General features: G+C 44.5%; 2 protein-coding genes across 2 annotated transcripts in view; both read right to left on the reverse strand.

Annotated features, from left to right (window-relative positions):
• SEC11A (SEC11 homolog A, signal peptidase complex subunit) overlaps positions 1–13,452 on the reverse strand; it is a 145,637-nt gene that overhangs the window by 12,456 nt on the left and 119,729 nt on the right. The gene's annotated exons all lie outside the window — the stretch shown is intronic.
• ZNF592 (zinc finger protein 592) overlaps positions 1–13,452 on the reverse strand; it is a 41,966-nt gene that overhangs the window by 3,482 nt on the left and 25,032 nt on the right. The window contains exons 5-8 of the mRNA XM_035566737.1: positions 10,709–10,885; positions 9,761–9,920; positions 5,118–5,396; positions 3,605–3,717 (exon numbers count right to left, since the gene is read on the reverse strand). Of these exons, the coding sequence (XP_035422630.1) occupies positions 3,605–3,717; positions 5,118–5,396; positions 9,761–9,920; positions 10,709–10,885 (729 nt within the window). The remainder of the gene's footprint in view (positions 1–3,604; positions 3,718–5,117; positions 5,397–9,760; positions 9,921–10,708; positions 10,886–13,452) is intronic.

Below are 13,452 nucleotides of genomic sequence, written 5' to 3' on the forward strand. Positions count from 1 at the left end.
GAGGCAGCAAATCACCGTTTTAATAATAAAATGTTATCCCTAACAGAAATCTAGAACAGTTTAGAGTTTACCACAGGAAGTATGAATGAGAACGAAAGTAGGACACACATTATTTACAGTACAGTACTTAATAAAAACAGGGATGAGTGGAGATCAGGCCCACTGTGATACATGCCACACAAGCACAAGGTAAATAATCAAGATGGAAAAAGAATGGGATAAGAACAGCTCTCAGTTGAGAGACCTCATGACCTGTGGAACACAGAGGAGCCTTGCAGCAGAACCAGGCCTGCACCCAGAACTCCCACGCACCAGTGCAGCATCACATCCACAAGACCATATTTATCACAGCACACTTAAAATTCTTACAAAACCCCTGCACTTCCAGCCTTGATAACAAGAATCTAGCCAGGAACACTCACAAATGCATCATTTATGCGTAATCGCACCTTAAAACTTGGAAGGCTTCAAGAGGTGCCAGAAACCACGGTGACATTTCAAAAGGAGATGTGGAAGGGTTGAGCCAGCTATTCACCGGCCCTCCTGGGTGACCAAGGTCTACTGCAAGTAAGTGCCAGGTCTCGCAGGCACATAAACCACCCCTCTGCAGCACGGTCAAGCACGCAGAGTAGTACTCCGTTAGCAACTGGGACACCCAAGATGGACTTTGTGCTCTTCTGCAGACTGCCAGCACGACATAGGGAAGGTCCGTAAGCTATGCATTGACCTGAGCAATGAGGCAAGTAACATCAGACTTCTCTGAAATGCACAAATTGCAGTTGAAACGTAGGCAGCAGGGGATGAAAAGCAGCACATCGGAGATTAAGTGTCTCTGGGCAACAAAGACATTTTTAACAGCAGACAAGAAGATGATTACTACTGATCTTCCAGCTTCTCTACTGGATGGAAATTAAACAACTGTCATTAACAATATGAAAATACAGAAGTGCTCACTGAATATTTCCGTTTTTTAACAGGAACTGTTTGGATGATAAATCAATATTTAATAATGATGGAATTCTTCTCCCTCATGAAGGCAAGACAAGAGGTTATTAAGTGGCATTTATGAAAAACAAACAAGTTGAAAACCAAGCGTTCCAGACAGTTTGTACTTAAGACTTGGAAAATAAGAGCAAGTTCCAATAACAATAACCAAGTGCATTATGAAAGAAAATACGTAAAACATCAGAATATTTTGCAATTTGTTTTAATTTGGAATTCTTTTCACTGGAAAAGATGCTAAAAGATGGGAAAAGTTGCTAAAAGATGCTTTCCTAATTATTCCAGTGACAAACTTGGCATGAGGGTGTTTAATCAAATCCACCAGCACTGATTTCTCCCTACGAAGTTAACAGAAGGCAGAGGCCTAAGCATGGCCGCGGGAGAAGGGGAAATCACAGCTTGAAATGTTAGAAATGAGAGGGCAACTACAAGACAGCACACTGGAGTCTCAGAAATACTTGACTAACGGATTCAATAACAAATTTCACTCATTCTTCTGGCCTTCATGTGGAAATTTAGGAGTAGAGGATGACGTGAAGTTAAGGCACCACGACTGATACAAAGTGCTTGGTGGGAAAAAGAAAAACAACAGCACTCAAGCAAAAAGGAAAGCAGCAGCAGAGACGTGATGCGTTACAGAGTGCAGAAAGGAGCCAAAGAGGAATTCAAAGAGATGAAGGAATCACAAGTGGTAGTAATGAAGATGATTTTTATAACAGCACTCTTCACAACCTAAAAGGGATTGAACCAGTTCAGAAACAGGTTTTAGAAAAGACCCAAGGGACGGAGAGTCTTCCGCATCTCCTGGTGTAGAGGCTGTTCTCAGGTCTAAGGCACACAGGCATGAAGGCAGCTGGAGGAGACACCAAGGGCAGACAAAGACAGGGCAAGTAGATAGGGAGGAACATGTCCACAGAGGCTCGGTAATGAGATGCACTGAGGTCAACTAGCTGACAAAGGGAAGACCATCCAGAAGACCTTGGATCCAAATAAAGAGCAGCTGTTGGAGACTCTGGCATAAGATTTTCAAGGAAGAGACCTAATGTGAAGGGTGCTATGATTTCAGTAAGTCTTCCGCTAGAACAATTAAAGAGGGCACCACCACTGTCCAATTACGACTTCATCAGCAGATTTTGAGAAGGAGCAACTACAAACTTGAGAATTAAATACAACCACAATTCACTTGAATTTGTAGCTGTGTCTGCTGTAAATATAGAATGACCACAAACCCTTGGGTAAACTATGGATTCACATGCTGAGAAGTAACAGAAAAACTGGATTCTAGGGTCTGTACAAGTTAACGCATCTAATCTAGTAGGTTGGCACACCCCAGGTAGTTATTTGTACACAAATCCTTCCCAGCTAGGCCTCATGTTCATTTTGATTCTGATACACCCCACTTTAAAAACAACCGATCCAGAGAGAATAGATTTATACAAACCAAGTGCACAAAAAGACCACCTCCAAAGACTCCAAAGACCATCGTCCACAAACTTAAGGCAGAATGAATACGGGGAATACTGGGAGCCAATGTTTTATTTCCTCCAGAGGTTGCAAGTCACAGCACAGTTACAACAAATGGAAAATTTAGAAGTCCTGGCCGGAAAATGGGTTGGGAATTTACTCCTATCAGGCCCTGTGGTGATGCCAATACTTCATCCATTTTTAAAAAAGCTACTGTGGCTCACTATGCAGTCCACAGACAGAGTACACGAGAGATGTACTCTTCAGAATAGGCTTTTAGTAATTTAAGTGCAGTAAAGCTATAGCACACTCTTCAGAAACACTTGCATTAAGCCAAAATTTTAGTTAAACAAAAAAAAATCCCCTACCCTACATCACTGCAAACTTCCTTTCATACACAAATGTGCTTTAATTCTGTGTTTTTTAGAAGTATATCTGAGAACCTGAGACAGGAATCAAGTCTGCATGATTGCTCACTGTATGACTTATTCTGCAACAGTAGATGAGAACAGTTGCAGAGGCAGTTTTGTAACCACTGGGCTCTGTCCTTAACTGACATTGTATTCACAGTTAAAATATGTTCACCGGCAACAACTTTCATTCACTGCTGATTTACATAGTTCATCTGAAGTCTCCAAATCCATTTTCCAATTTTGAGGTGCATCTGCTGAAACAAACCCAGGAAGCTTAATTCTCCACCGCCCTGCAGTTTGTGCAGTCAGTTCTGCCTGTGCAAAGTAGTGGCAAGACCTAGTGCCCTGATTCATTAGCAGTTTACACTTTTTTCCAAGGGGAAGGCACAAGAGTGACGCACAATTACACAAGCCACAAAGCAGCAAAGGATTGGCCCCAGATTTTATCAGCTGTTCCACAAGGCCATGCAACATAATTCTCATTTTGCACCTGCAGATCTCAAATCAAACCTTACCCTAAGTTTCCAAAAGGTATTATGCAGTCCAAACCAAGGACTTATTTTAGCCACCAAGTCTCTCATGTTTAAAATAGTCTTCTCATTCTCTCTCAGTAATTTCTATCCTGGAGTAGATAGGAGCGGACACGATCTATTACAAATGGCTCTGGACTTGAAAGATTAGCCTGCCATTGAGTAGAAATTTGAAACGTGGTATTCAGTACGTACCAGCAAGTGTAAACTTTCTTTGCTGTGTCATGATTATTGCGGATGTGTCTACGCAGACTGTTGGAGGCATTAAATGAGCGTTCACACTGTCGACAGGGATACCTCTTCACAGCCTAGCAGAAGAACAGAAATATCTTTTAGTAACAGGGAGACAAAAGGTACTGACCGGATTCTAACTTTCCAATCCTGTACATCTGGACCTTACCTCTCAGGTGCAAAATATTCCTCTTCCACTGATAAAGATAATTGATATTTTGGGGTTTCACTTACTCAGCCCAACAGTTGGTTAATTATAAAAACCAGGACTAGTTAAAGCATATGCTTGATTTTTTATTATTATTATTTTTAAATGGGAATTGCATTAGATGTTTCTGCTGTGGGCTCATTTCACTACAGGACCCTCTGCAGAATTAATTCAGGGGAAGGTCCCTTCTTACCCAGAAAAAGGCAAGACCCCAGTGCGAAGTACAAATCTGCCAAGTCTACCCTTCCCTCTCCTCCTAACTCAGAAAAACAAAAGGGCAGGATGTTAGAGAGCATCACACAATATTGCTCGTTATCCATTTATGATACCCATGTTTTCCTACACAACTCTGCCTTGTAGCTAGCCTTCTCCTCCTTTCCCTACAGTCCTTCATATAACCTGTGTGCATTCCATTTAAAATCTCCTTAGACTTTTTAAATAAATACATGTATTTATTGAACTGAAATATTTGGCAAATCTCCTACACCTATAGAATTCAAATGGCACTCTCAACCTACCCTAATCTTCTTCTCTTGATATTTATCAGGTGGACAACCTAGCATTCCATTCCCCCAGTCAAGCTAGAAGGAATCAAAGACAATGATCCAGATTTTGACAGCCTCTGCTCATGGGACTCAAAACAGGGTGACTCAGTACATCAAACAAGATGTCCTGATGCCAAAGTACTACGAAATCTGGTGCACACAACATCTTGGCCTGTGTTCTGCAAGCAAGTTAAGAATTAACTTGACAGAACTAGGTCAAGGCAACACAAGGCCTGAGCTGGATAAAACCAACAAAATTGAGATTTATGGTTCCTATAATGATACCTCTGCACACTGCATGTATCTGTTACAGAAGTCTTCCCCAATTAGATGTACTGTGATATCTACCAAATAATATGGTGTCACTAGAGAGGAACTGTATGTCCTTCTGCAGCTTTGTTTAGACCAGACTGTTGAACCAGCAACTGGAGAAGACACGACTTTCCATCCACTTACCCAAACAACGAAGCCTGGCATTAGATGTAGTGGGAGAAGGAACAAAAAAAAAACCAATAAGGTACACAGGTTGTAGAGTATATGATCAAGGACAGAAAGTATGCTTACAACAGGCTACATCGTTTTTTTCTTCTGGCTCTGTTCTTATTCCTCAGTGAGCTGGCAAACAGATTATCAGTTTCTTTTTGCCTCAAATATTAGTGATTATCTGTCTGGTTTGCTAAGAATTTTGTGTTGCCTAGCTGAAGTGTTTCGTAAGAGTCCTTACCCTTCCATGACTTCTCTTCATGTGGGACACGTAGGTTTCCCGATCAGGAATCCACTGTGAACACTCCTTGCAAGTCCAACCAGTTCTTCTCAGTCTGGACTTGGATTCGGGATTGTGTCCTCCCATCCTCATGTCCTTCCTCGGCAGAGACAAGTGGGAAGTCCCATTGGCTACTGACAGCTCCTTTGGTAGGTTATGAACCTGGTTCCTTGATGACTTCTCAGACTTCTGGCGAAAGCTTAAAAGCTCCTCAGGATTCTGGGGGACTCCATGAACACCCTGGATAACAAAAATAATCAAATCAAACATAGCATTAATATATAATTTGTATTATACACCTTTATCTCTAAATAACACCTATTATCTAAATAAATAATTTAAGCCCCCCTCCAAACGCTATGTTAATGTCTTACTGTTGTATATTGTCCCATTTCCCCTTGAAGCTGGGGAAAGCACTGCAGCCAACAAGAGATTTTCCCAAGAAACATGAAGCTTCTATTTATGTTTCCTGCGTGACAACAGCAGCTCCTTGGTGCTGTCTGTTTAACATTTTGGATGAGCTCTGAGAACTCTGGTTAAAAAGGGAAGATGTAATGAGAGAGAAATGCTAATTGTCATTATTTCAAGAGCCTAAGCTCTAAAAACACATTGCTTTGGTAAATGCTGAGTGAAACGTTTGCTGTTATCTTGGGGGCTCCAAAGCTGCTTGATCTTTGCTCAAGGGAAGGGAAGAGACAACCTCTCAGTTTCTCCAACCCTATTTTCTTTAATTCCACAATGCTTACTGCTATTTACATTTTCACAGTTCAAAACTTTGCTCTTGACAAATAAAAGCAAGCACAAAGCCAGAAACCAGCCTTATATGGAATATGTTTTCAGGCTCTTTGGTTGTTCAACAGGCCAAAATCCCTGTCCCCCAAAAAGTTATTTTAACAAAGAAAATTGAACATAAAGAAAATAATCCAGAATTGAAGAGCTGTGGGAAAGCAAAAGGAAATAAAATAGCAACATACCAAAGAAACCTCAAGAAATTCCCCTAGGAACAACAACAGTTCATCCACACAAAAGGATAATTTAGAGGTTTAATTGTGCACAGTAATTAATAACGGGTAAGGTTTCAACACACGAAGGCCCCAGGCCTTTGGAAGTCTTTCCTTGGGTTAGACACCAAACACAAACTTCAAAACACAAAATCTCATCTGAGAAGACTGCGCTTTGCACCTGATCCAGCTGCTGTCCGCAGAAGCTCCCTCACGCAAGCGCAGGGCAATGGCAGCTGCTCCGCAGCATGGCCAGCTATTTAGGGTAACATGAACACTTCACCTTTATCCCCATCTGGAACTCTCAGGAGTGTTTTATGAGCAAGGAGTACATTAGCACCCATTACTCCATTCCTCCTATTATTACACCACTGGAGGAAAAAGAAAGGAGCACAGAAAAGTGAACTGACTTCACTGCAGAATCAATAACAGGACCCAGACCTTCCAACTCCTCTTTTATGCTTTAACAAGGGGAAGTCAGGAAAGATGAGAAGGCACATGGTTTCGTTGTTTTTCATGTGGGCACAAATCAGACAACACCTCCTACAAACGCTATACTGCATAAAGGACTGGGATCAAACAGGAGAAGTGACGGGTTAATGCAATTACTACCCTGCCACAGCCAAAAAGCCTTTTTCAATTAAAATCTCAAAGACATGCTGATGGCCAAATACAGCCCGGTGGTTAAAATGTTTTACAAGTTTTGTACTGTCGATGTCAGGGTGCTGGTGCACAAACTGCTGCAGGCAGGTCCCTGGGCCTGGCATCTGCAAATGAGCTGCAACAAGCTGAGTACTTCAGCTCAAGCCCAGCCATCAGCATCGGGGCTGAATGCCTCTTTGAAGGTCCCAGCCTTAATCTCAACTCTGTTTTCCCAGCTATAATACAGGAAGATTAGCAATCATCAACTTCACAAGAGGGCTTCAAGTTTTAATTCATTAACACATGCAAAGACTTTCCAGATTTGCAAGTTAAAGGCAAAGGGGGAGAGAGCAAAGTAGTAGTTTTGAATGTTTTTCTCTTTTAGGAGTGAGCTAATGAATCTTCTGGCTTTTTTAAGTGCAAGTATAAACAAAGTCACGAATTAAAAAAAAACGAAAAACAAAAAACATGTCACTGTTTTTTCTAATCAAAGGGAAATAACACTTTGCAAGCTCTTTCTTCAGAATGACACCAGCAAGTCTTCCAAGAGGATTTTCACTCCAGTGTTGTTAGATACCGTGCACAGAAGTATACTGACTAAAACAACAGGAAAGCGTGGTGCTCACATTCATGGAATAATCGAATCTGCAAGCCCTCATATGCATCCTGCTAAAAATCACCACCAAATGGGCAATAACATGCTTTTCATACATGTATCATAGAATCACACAACGTTTTGGGTTGGAAGGGACTCAAAGACCATCTGACTCCACCCCTCTTCCGTGGGCAGGGACCCCTCCCACCAGCCCAGGCTGCCCAAATCCCACCCAGCCAGGCCCTGGGCACTGCCAGGGATGGGGCACCCACAGCTTCTCTGGGCAGCCTGGGCCAGGGCCTCACCGCCCTCCGAGTGAAGAATTTCTTCCTTACATCTAATCTAAATCTACCCTCTTTCAGTTTAAAGCCTTTACCCCTTGTCTTATCCCTACACCCCTAACAAAGAGTCCCCCCCATCTCTCCTGCAGCCCCTTCAGGCACTGCCAGGACACTGTGAGGTCTCCCCAGGGCCTTCCTTTCCTCAGGCCAAGCACCCCCAGCTCCCTTAGCCTGGCTCCATAGCAGAGTGGCTCCAGCCCCTGACCACCCTCGTGGCCTCCTCTGACTTGCACCAATAGGTCCATGCCCTTACGCTGGGGGGTCCCAGAGCTGAACGCAGGACTCTGGGCGGGGTCTCACGAGCGCAGAGAAGAGGGGGACCATCCCCTCCCTCCCCCTGCTGGCCACACTGCTATTGTTGCAGCCCAGGATGTGGTTGGCTTTCTGGGCTGCAAGCGCACGTTGCTGGCTCATGTTGAGCTTCCCATCAACCAACACCCCCCAGGTCCTTCTCCTCAGGGCTGCTCTTGATCCATGCTCTGCCGAGCCTGTGTTTGTGCTTGGGTTTGCCCCAGTCCCCGTGCAGAACCTTGCACTTGGCCATGTTGAACCTCAAGAGGTTTGCACAGGCCCGGCTCTCAGGCCTGTCCAGGTCCCTCTGGATAGCATCCCTTCCCTCCAGCATGTCAACCACACCACACAGCTTGGTTTCATCAGCAAACCTGCTGAGGGTGCACTGTCCATGTCACCAACAAAGATGTTAAACAGCACTGGTCCCAATATCAATCCCTGAGGAACACCACTCGTCACTGGTCTCCACCTGGACACTGAGCTGTTGACCACAACTCTGAGTGCAACCATCCAGCCAGTTCCTTACCCACAGAATGGTCCATCCATCAAATCCATGTCTCTCCAATTTAGAGGCAAGGATATCATGGGGAACAGTGCCAAATGCTTTACACAAGTCCAGGTAGATGATGTCAGTTGCTCTTCCCTTATCCACCAATGCTGTAACCCTGCTGTAGAAGGCCACCAGATTTGTCAGGCATGATTTGCACTTAGTGAAGCCATGGTGGCTGTCATGAATCACCTGTTTTCCATGTGCCTTGGCATGGTTTCCAATAGGATCTGCTCCATGGTCTTGCTGGGCACAGAGGTGAGACTGACTGGCATGTAGTTCCTGGATCTTCCTTTTGTCCCGTTTTAAAAATGGGTCTTATGTCTCCCTCTTCCAGCCACCTGGAACTTCACTGGACTGCTACAACTTGTCAAATACAACGGACAGTGGCGTAGCAACTTCACCCACCAGTATAACCGGACTACGAATGGCAGTGAAATTTTGCTCATATTGCATTGCTTATTGCAATATGAGCTATTACTGTGGGAGTGCAGGTTTGGAGCGCTCTCTGGACCACCACTTCCACCAAGTTTTTGGGCTGACCCAGAACTATCAATCTTCAGACCATCTCCTTAAGCATGCCATGCTGTGCTTGGCCTGCCATGGAGCGGTGCCAGCAGGGACACACAGGGCAGGGGACCCTAATCCCAAAGGCTGGCAACTCCAGGGCAATTATTTCTGCCTTGGTCATTCCCATCTCGTGATCCACTGTGATTTTGCAGGCAAGTGGAGCAGCTGGGGAAGTGGCCAAAGAGCCAAAGCTCTTCTTTTTTTCTGTTTGAGTATCAGAAAGGGGTGATCCAGCTTTTCTTATATAAATCCAGCAATACTGTGAGCAGAGAACACTTCTCCCTGCCTCCCAAGCAAAGATAAAGCTTCCTACCAAGTTTAATCACTTCCTTGGGTTTAATATAGAATACTTGAACAATCAAAAAGATTTACCTGTAGAAAGTAAGCCTTTATCACAAAGCTAAATTAGATATAGATGAGAGTAACTGCCTGCAATATTACCAACTAATTGCTCAACTGATGCATCCAGATAATACTGTAAATTTTTGCAGTCTATTTTTCCACTATTGCTCAAGAACCTTCCGCTTCTTCAACCAATTTCCTTTAACAGTTGACACAAACTCTACGTGAACTCAAAAACTAGGACCTTGTATCAGTAAGTGGTGGGAGTTACCTACCTTAACATGCTGCATTAACTGCTGTTTCTGCATATACACCAGCTGACACTGCGGACACTTAAACACGCCCACTAACAACTTGTTGGTATTCTGCTGAAAGTGCTCTTGGAGCAGCTTCTTCTTGTTAAAGACAGTCTCACAAGAACATTTGTAGATCACCCTGGAACAATTTAAAAAAGAAAACTCACTCTCTCTTCGTTAGTTATCTTGAGAAGACAGCAGAAGAAGTTATCTCAGCAAGTTAACTTCAAAAAGGGATGGGCTTCTAATGAGGGCTGCGCTCTCAACGTATTGTCAACATACACCCACGTGGACCACCAAACCATTAACTCAACTGGGAGGAATTACAAAATGCCCCAGGCACATACCACAGCTTGCTAAAAATAAGTTTACTTATACGCATAACTACCTACACGTTTGTGTCAGTAAGTGCAGACGGAGGGGAGCAGACTCAAAAGTATACTAGCTACACATTACTTTCAATCCTGCCTTTCCACGGTTCCTCCCTTACACATTCTTGGCACTAGCTCAGGGCTTGATACAGAGTGGAAAAAACAGGAGGTTTCTCTCCAGTGATTTTTTGGGGCAACGCTGCATGGCACAGCTTTTTCTTCCCTTTGAGTGCCAGATTCAGCAGTTACCCTGGAGCCATCTACCACGAGGTGCCACTCTGACTCCTGCTGGACAAAGCGTAACAATTAAGACCCTTTTAGAGATGTAAACAAAACCTGGAGCCCAAACTCCTCTCCCCCTACCGGAGCAGACTGCATTCGTATCAAGGAGAGCACGCTGCTGTTAGGAACAAACCTCTGCCAGCAGACAAAGTGGCAGCTCTTTGTCTGATATGAGGACAGAAACCAAAAAAAAGGAAAAAAAAAATGGGATGGGAAGGGGGAGTTCTGGAACTACCCAGCAAAGGAAAAGAACAGATAATAACAAAATACTCACTGAGTCGTCTTGTGAGGCTCTCCTGGGTGCTGGCTGGTCATGTGAGCCGTGGTGCTGTCCGCTGACTTGAAGGCCATTGGGCAAAAAGAACACTTGTGGAAGACTTCGCAGTGTTTCTCATGAATGTGCACTTTCAGCAATGCGAGGGTCATGAAAACAACGCCACAATGGATGCACCTGGGGGACACATGAAGAAGAAGTTGAGTTACAGCTGAAATATTGCTTCCAAAAGGCACACACCAAGGGAAAGCAGCACAGAGGGAGGCAAGCACCAGGCTATGGCAGGTCCTCATTTAGTCTCTTCAGTAACAGCACAGAAGAATCAAGGAGGAATACGATACAGGAATTCACAAGCTGGGCAGATCTTACAAATTGGCAAGTGAATGCATATATAAAAGAAGCCTTCAGAGACTACAATGATGCAGAAAGAACAAAGGAAGATGTGGTACAGCAAAATGCAGTCCTGTATCTCTGAAAGCCAATTCTGTTACAGGTGCAAACAAAGAACTGCAGTAGAAGTATCTGATGAGGTCTCCAGGTAGTAACAAGCATCATAAACAAAGTTAATCCCCAGCACACTCACACACACACACGAAGATTATTCAGCTAAGAAATCTTCAGTAACCCTGCACAATTGCTTTTCTCATACGACACTAAGCAACAGCAAATGATGACAGCAACAGCAAAGGTACTGAAAACAGCAACAGAAACTGATTAGGCTCATTAAAATCATTAAGACCCAGGTGCTGCCTGGATATTGCTTGTCTGGGAGCTGGGGGGACGCTCTGGGAGGACTGCGACGAAGAAGCAGAGGTTGCAGGTGGAGCCAGAGGATTCTTCTCGGCAGCCTAAAACAAAGCCCTGGGGCCAGGAGGAGGGCCAGGGTCACCCAGCACGCTCCTGTGACAGGCCTGCCCCGAGATAGCAACAACTGCCTGCAGCCGCACTATATTTAGGCTTCAGTGCTCCTCCCGAGCACCCACCCTGCTGCTGGGAAGCCACATGCCGACACTTCAGGGGCACATGAGGATGCAGGCACCTGCCCTCGCCTGCGCCAGCTGCAGGGGTCACCATCCCCATGGCAGCACCCACTCCGGCCCTGGGCCAGAATAGCTGCTGCTAAGATTCAGTCAAAACGAGCAGCAGCAGAGCTCTGCTCAAGCCAAACGCTGCACGTCCTGACTGCAGCAACGAAGGAACTTTCCCGTGAGGAGGCCGGCTGGGCACATGTGGGGCCAACTCTTGTGCTGGTGGGATGCGAAAGGCACGTAAGGGGTAATTTCCTCCAGCGAGGCTGGAGTTAAGTTGCTTTATGAATGTTTTTTTCCTTCGTTCTGAGGTTTGCCGTTGGCCCGTGGTGCTGTTAGCGTTCATGCGTTCAGCAGTGCCGCGGCACAAACGCCACACCAGCGGCACCGCCGCAGATGGACCCCAGCTATCTAGCAACTGGAAGAGCTCCAAGCCCGTATCAAAAACAAACAAGCCGCTAGATTATCCTTCCCTCCAAATGAGCCTCCCGACAGCGCTTAGGAAACCAGTCTGCGCTTTGAAGTTGTACTTCAAAAGATCCTTAGGCAGAAGCCAGCCCAGAGGAGTCGAACCCTCTCCCCCCAAAATACACACAGAAACACTCTTTTCTGGAATTTAGAGAGGGAAGCGGTGACAACAGCTGGTATCGTCCTTGGAAAAACATGAAAATATTCTGCTTGGGTAGTTCTGCCTTCGAGCCTGATCCTCAATCATGTGAGCCAGGGAGAGAGACTTCTATTATAGTAACACCAAGAACCCTGTTATTATGGAAGAATAAATTTCCAAGTATAAATGGGAGAAAAAGCACTAATCCTGCCAGTAAGCTCTAGCTGGTACACCCAGGAATATTCAACAGGCTTCTTCTACAAACACTTCCCGAATCAACAAGAAATGGTTCTGCATTATGTTCGGTTTTGGCAAGCACTAAAGACTTCATAAAGAATTAGGGATGAAATAAGTTCTAACTTGGGGTCAAATGATCACAAGTTAATTTAATTTACAGTAAATGGAAGTTTAAACAAAAGCCACTTTGTAATCAAGAATCCCAGTGCCAGAAGGACAAACTCTGATAAAGTAAACTAATTAGCAGAGCAAAGTGGATGGAGGATGTCAGAGGCTTGCCATGTAATTTCTGTAAATTACAAATTCTGCTATCATATCCCAAGCACGGGGGAATAGCTTGCAAGAGAAGACTCCAGGATAGCCTCAGGGCAAGGAAGGGTGGCGTACAAGTCTTGGAAAGAATCCTGTGAGAGGAGATAAGGCTACAAGATGTTGTTTTAACCTTCTGAATATTTCCTACACTGTCATCATCCAGCCCCTGAACACTCCTGGTGGCACCGAGAAGGAAAACGGGTACTACATGGTGCCACATCTGTGGGGACAGCTGGACAGTGCTTGGAACGGGGGGGAGGTGACACTTGGAGCCAAGTGGAAAGCAGCATTTAAGACAGTCTTGTTAATTTTAACATTAAACTGCAGAAGACCTTTCCCATCTTCAGTGTAATCCACACGTAAAACTCCAATTCAAACAACCCTACTCCAAACTTCACTGGATGCATTGGGATATCAGCAGAAAAGAAGACAGAACAAGGACTGATCAGAAAAACAAAACCAAACATATGTATCAGAAATTCAAGAAAAATAGATATATATTGTGAAGCAGCAAAAAGCTGAACTGACCCTGGAGAGGATTTAAAAGAAATCCTTGACTT

This window comes from Cygnus atratus, chromosome 11 (assembly GCF_013377495.2).
Source record: "Cygnus atratus isolate AKBS03 ecotype Queensland, Australia chromosome 11, CAtr_DNAZoo_HiC_assembly, whole genome shotgun sequence".
In the NCBI taxonomy this organism is placed as follows: Eukaryota; Metazoa; Chordata; class Aves; order Anseriformes; family Anatidae; genus Cygnus; species Cygnus atratus.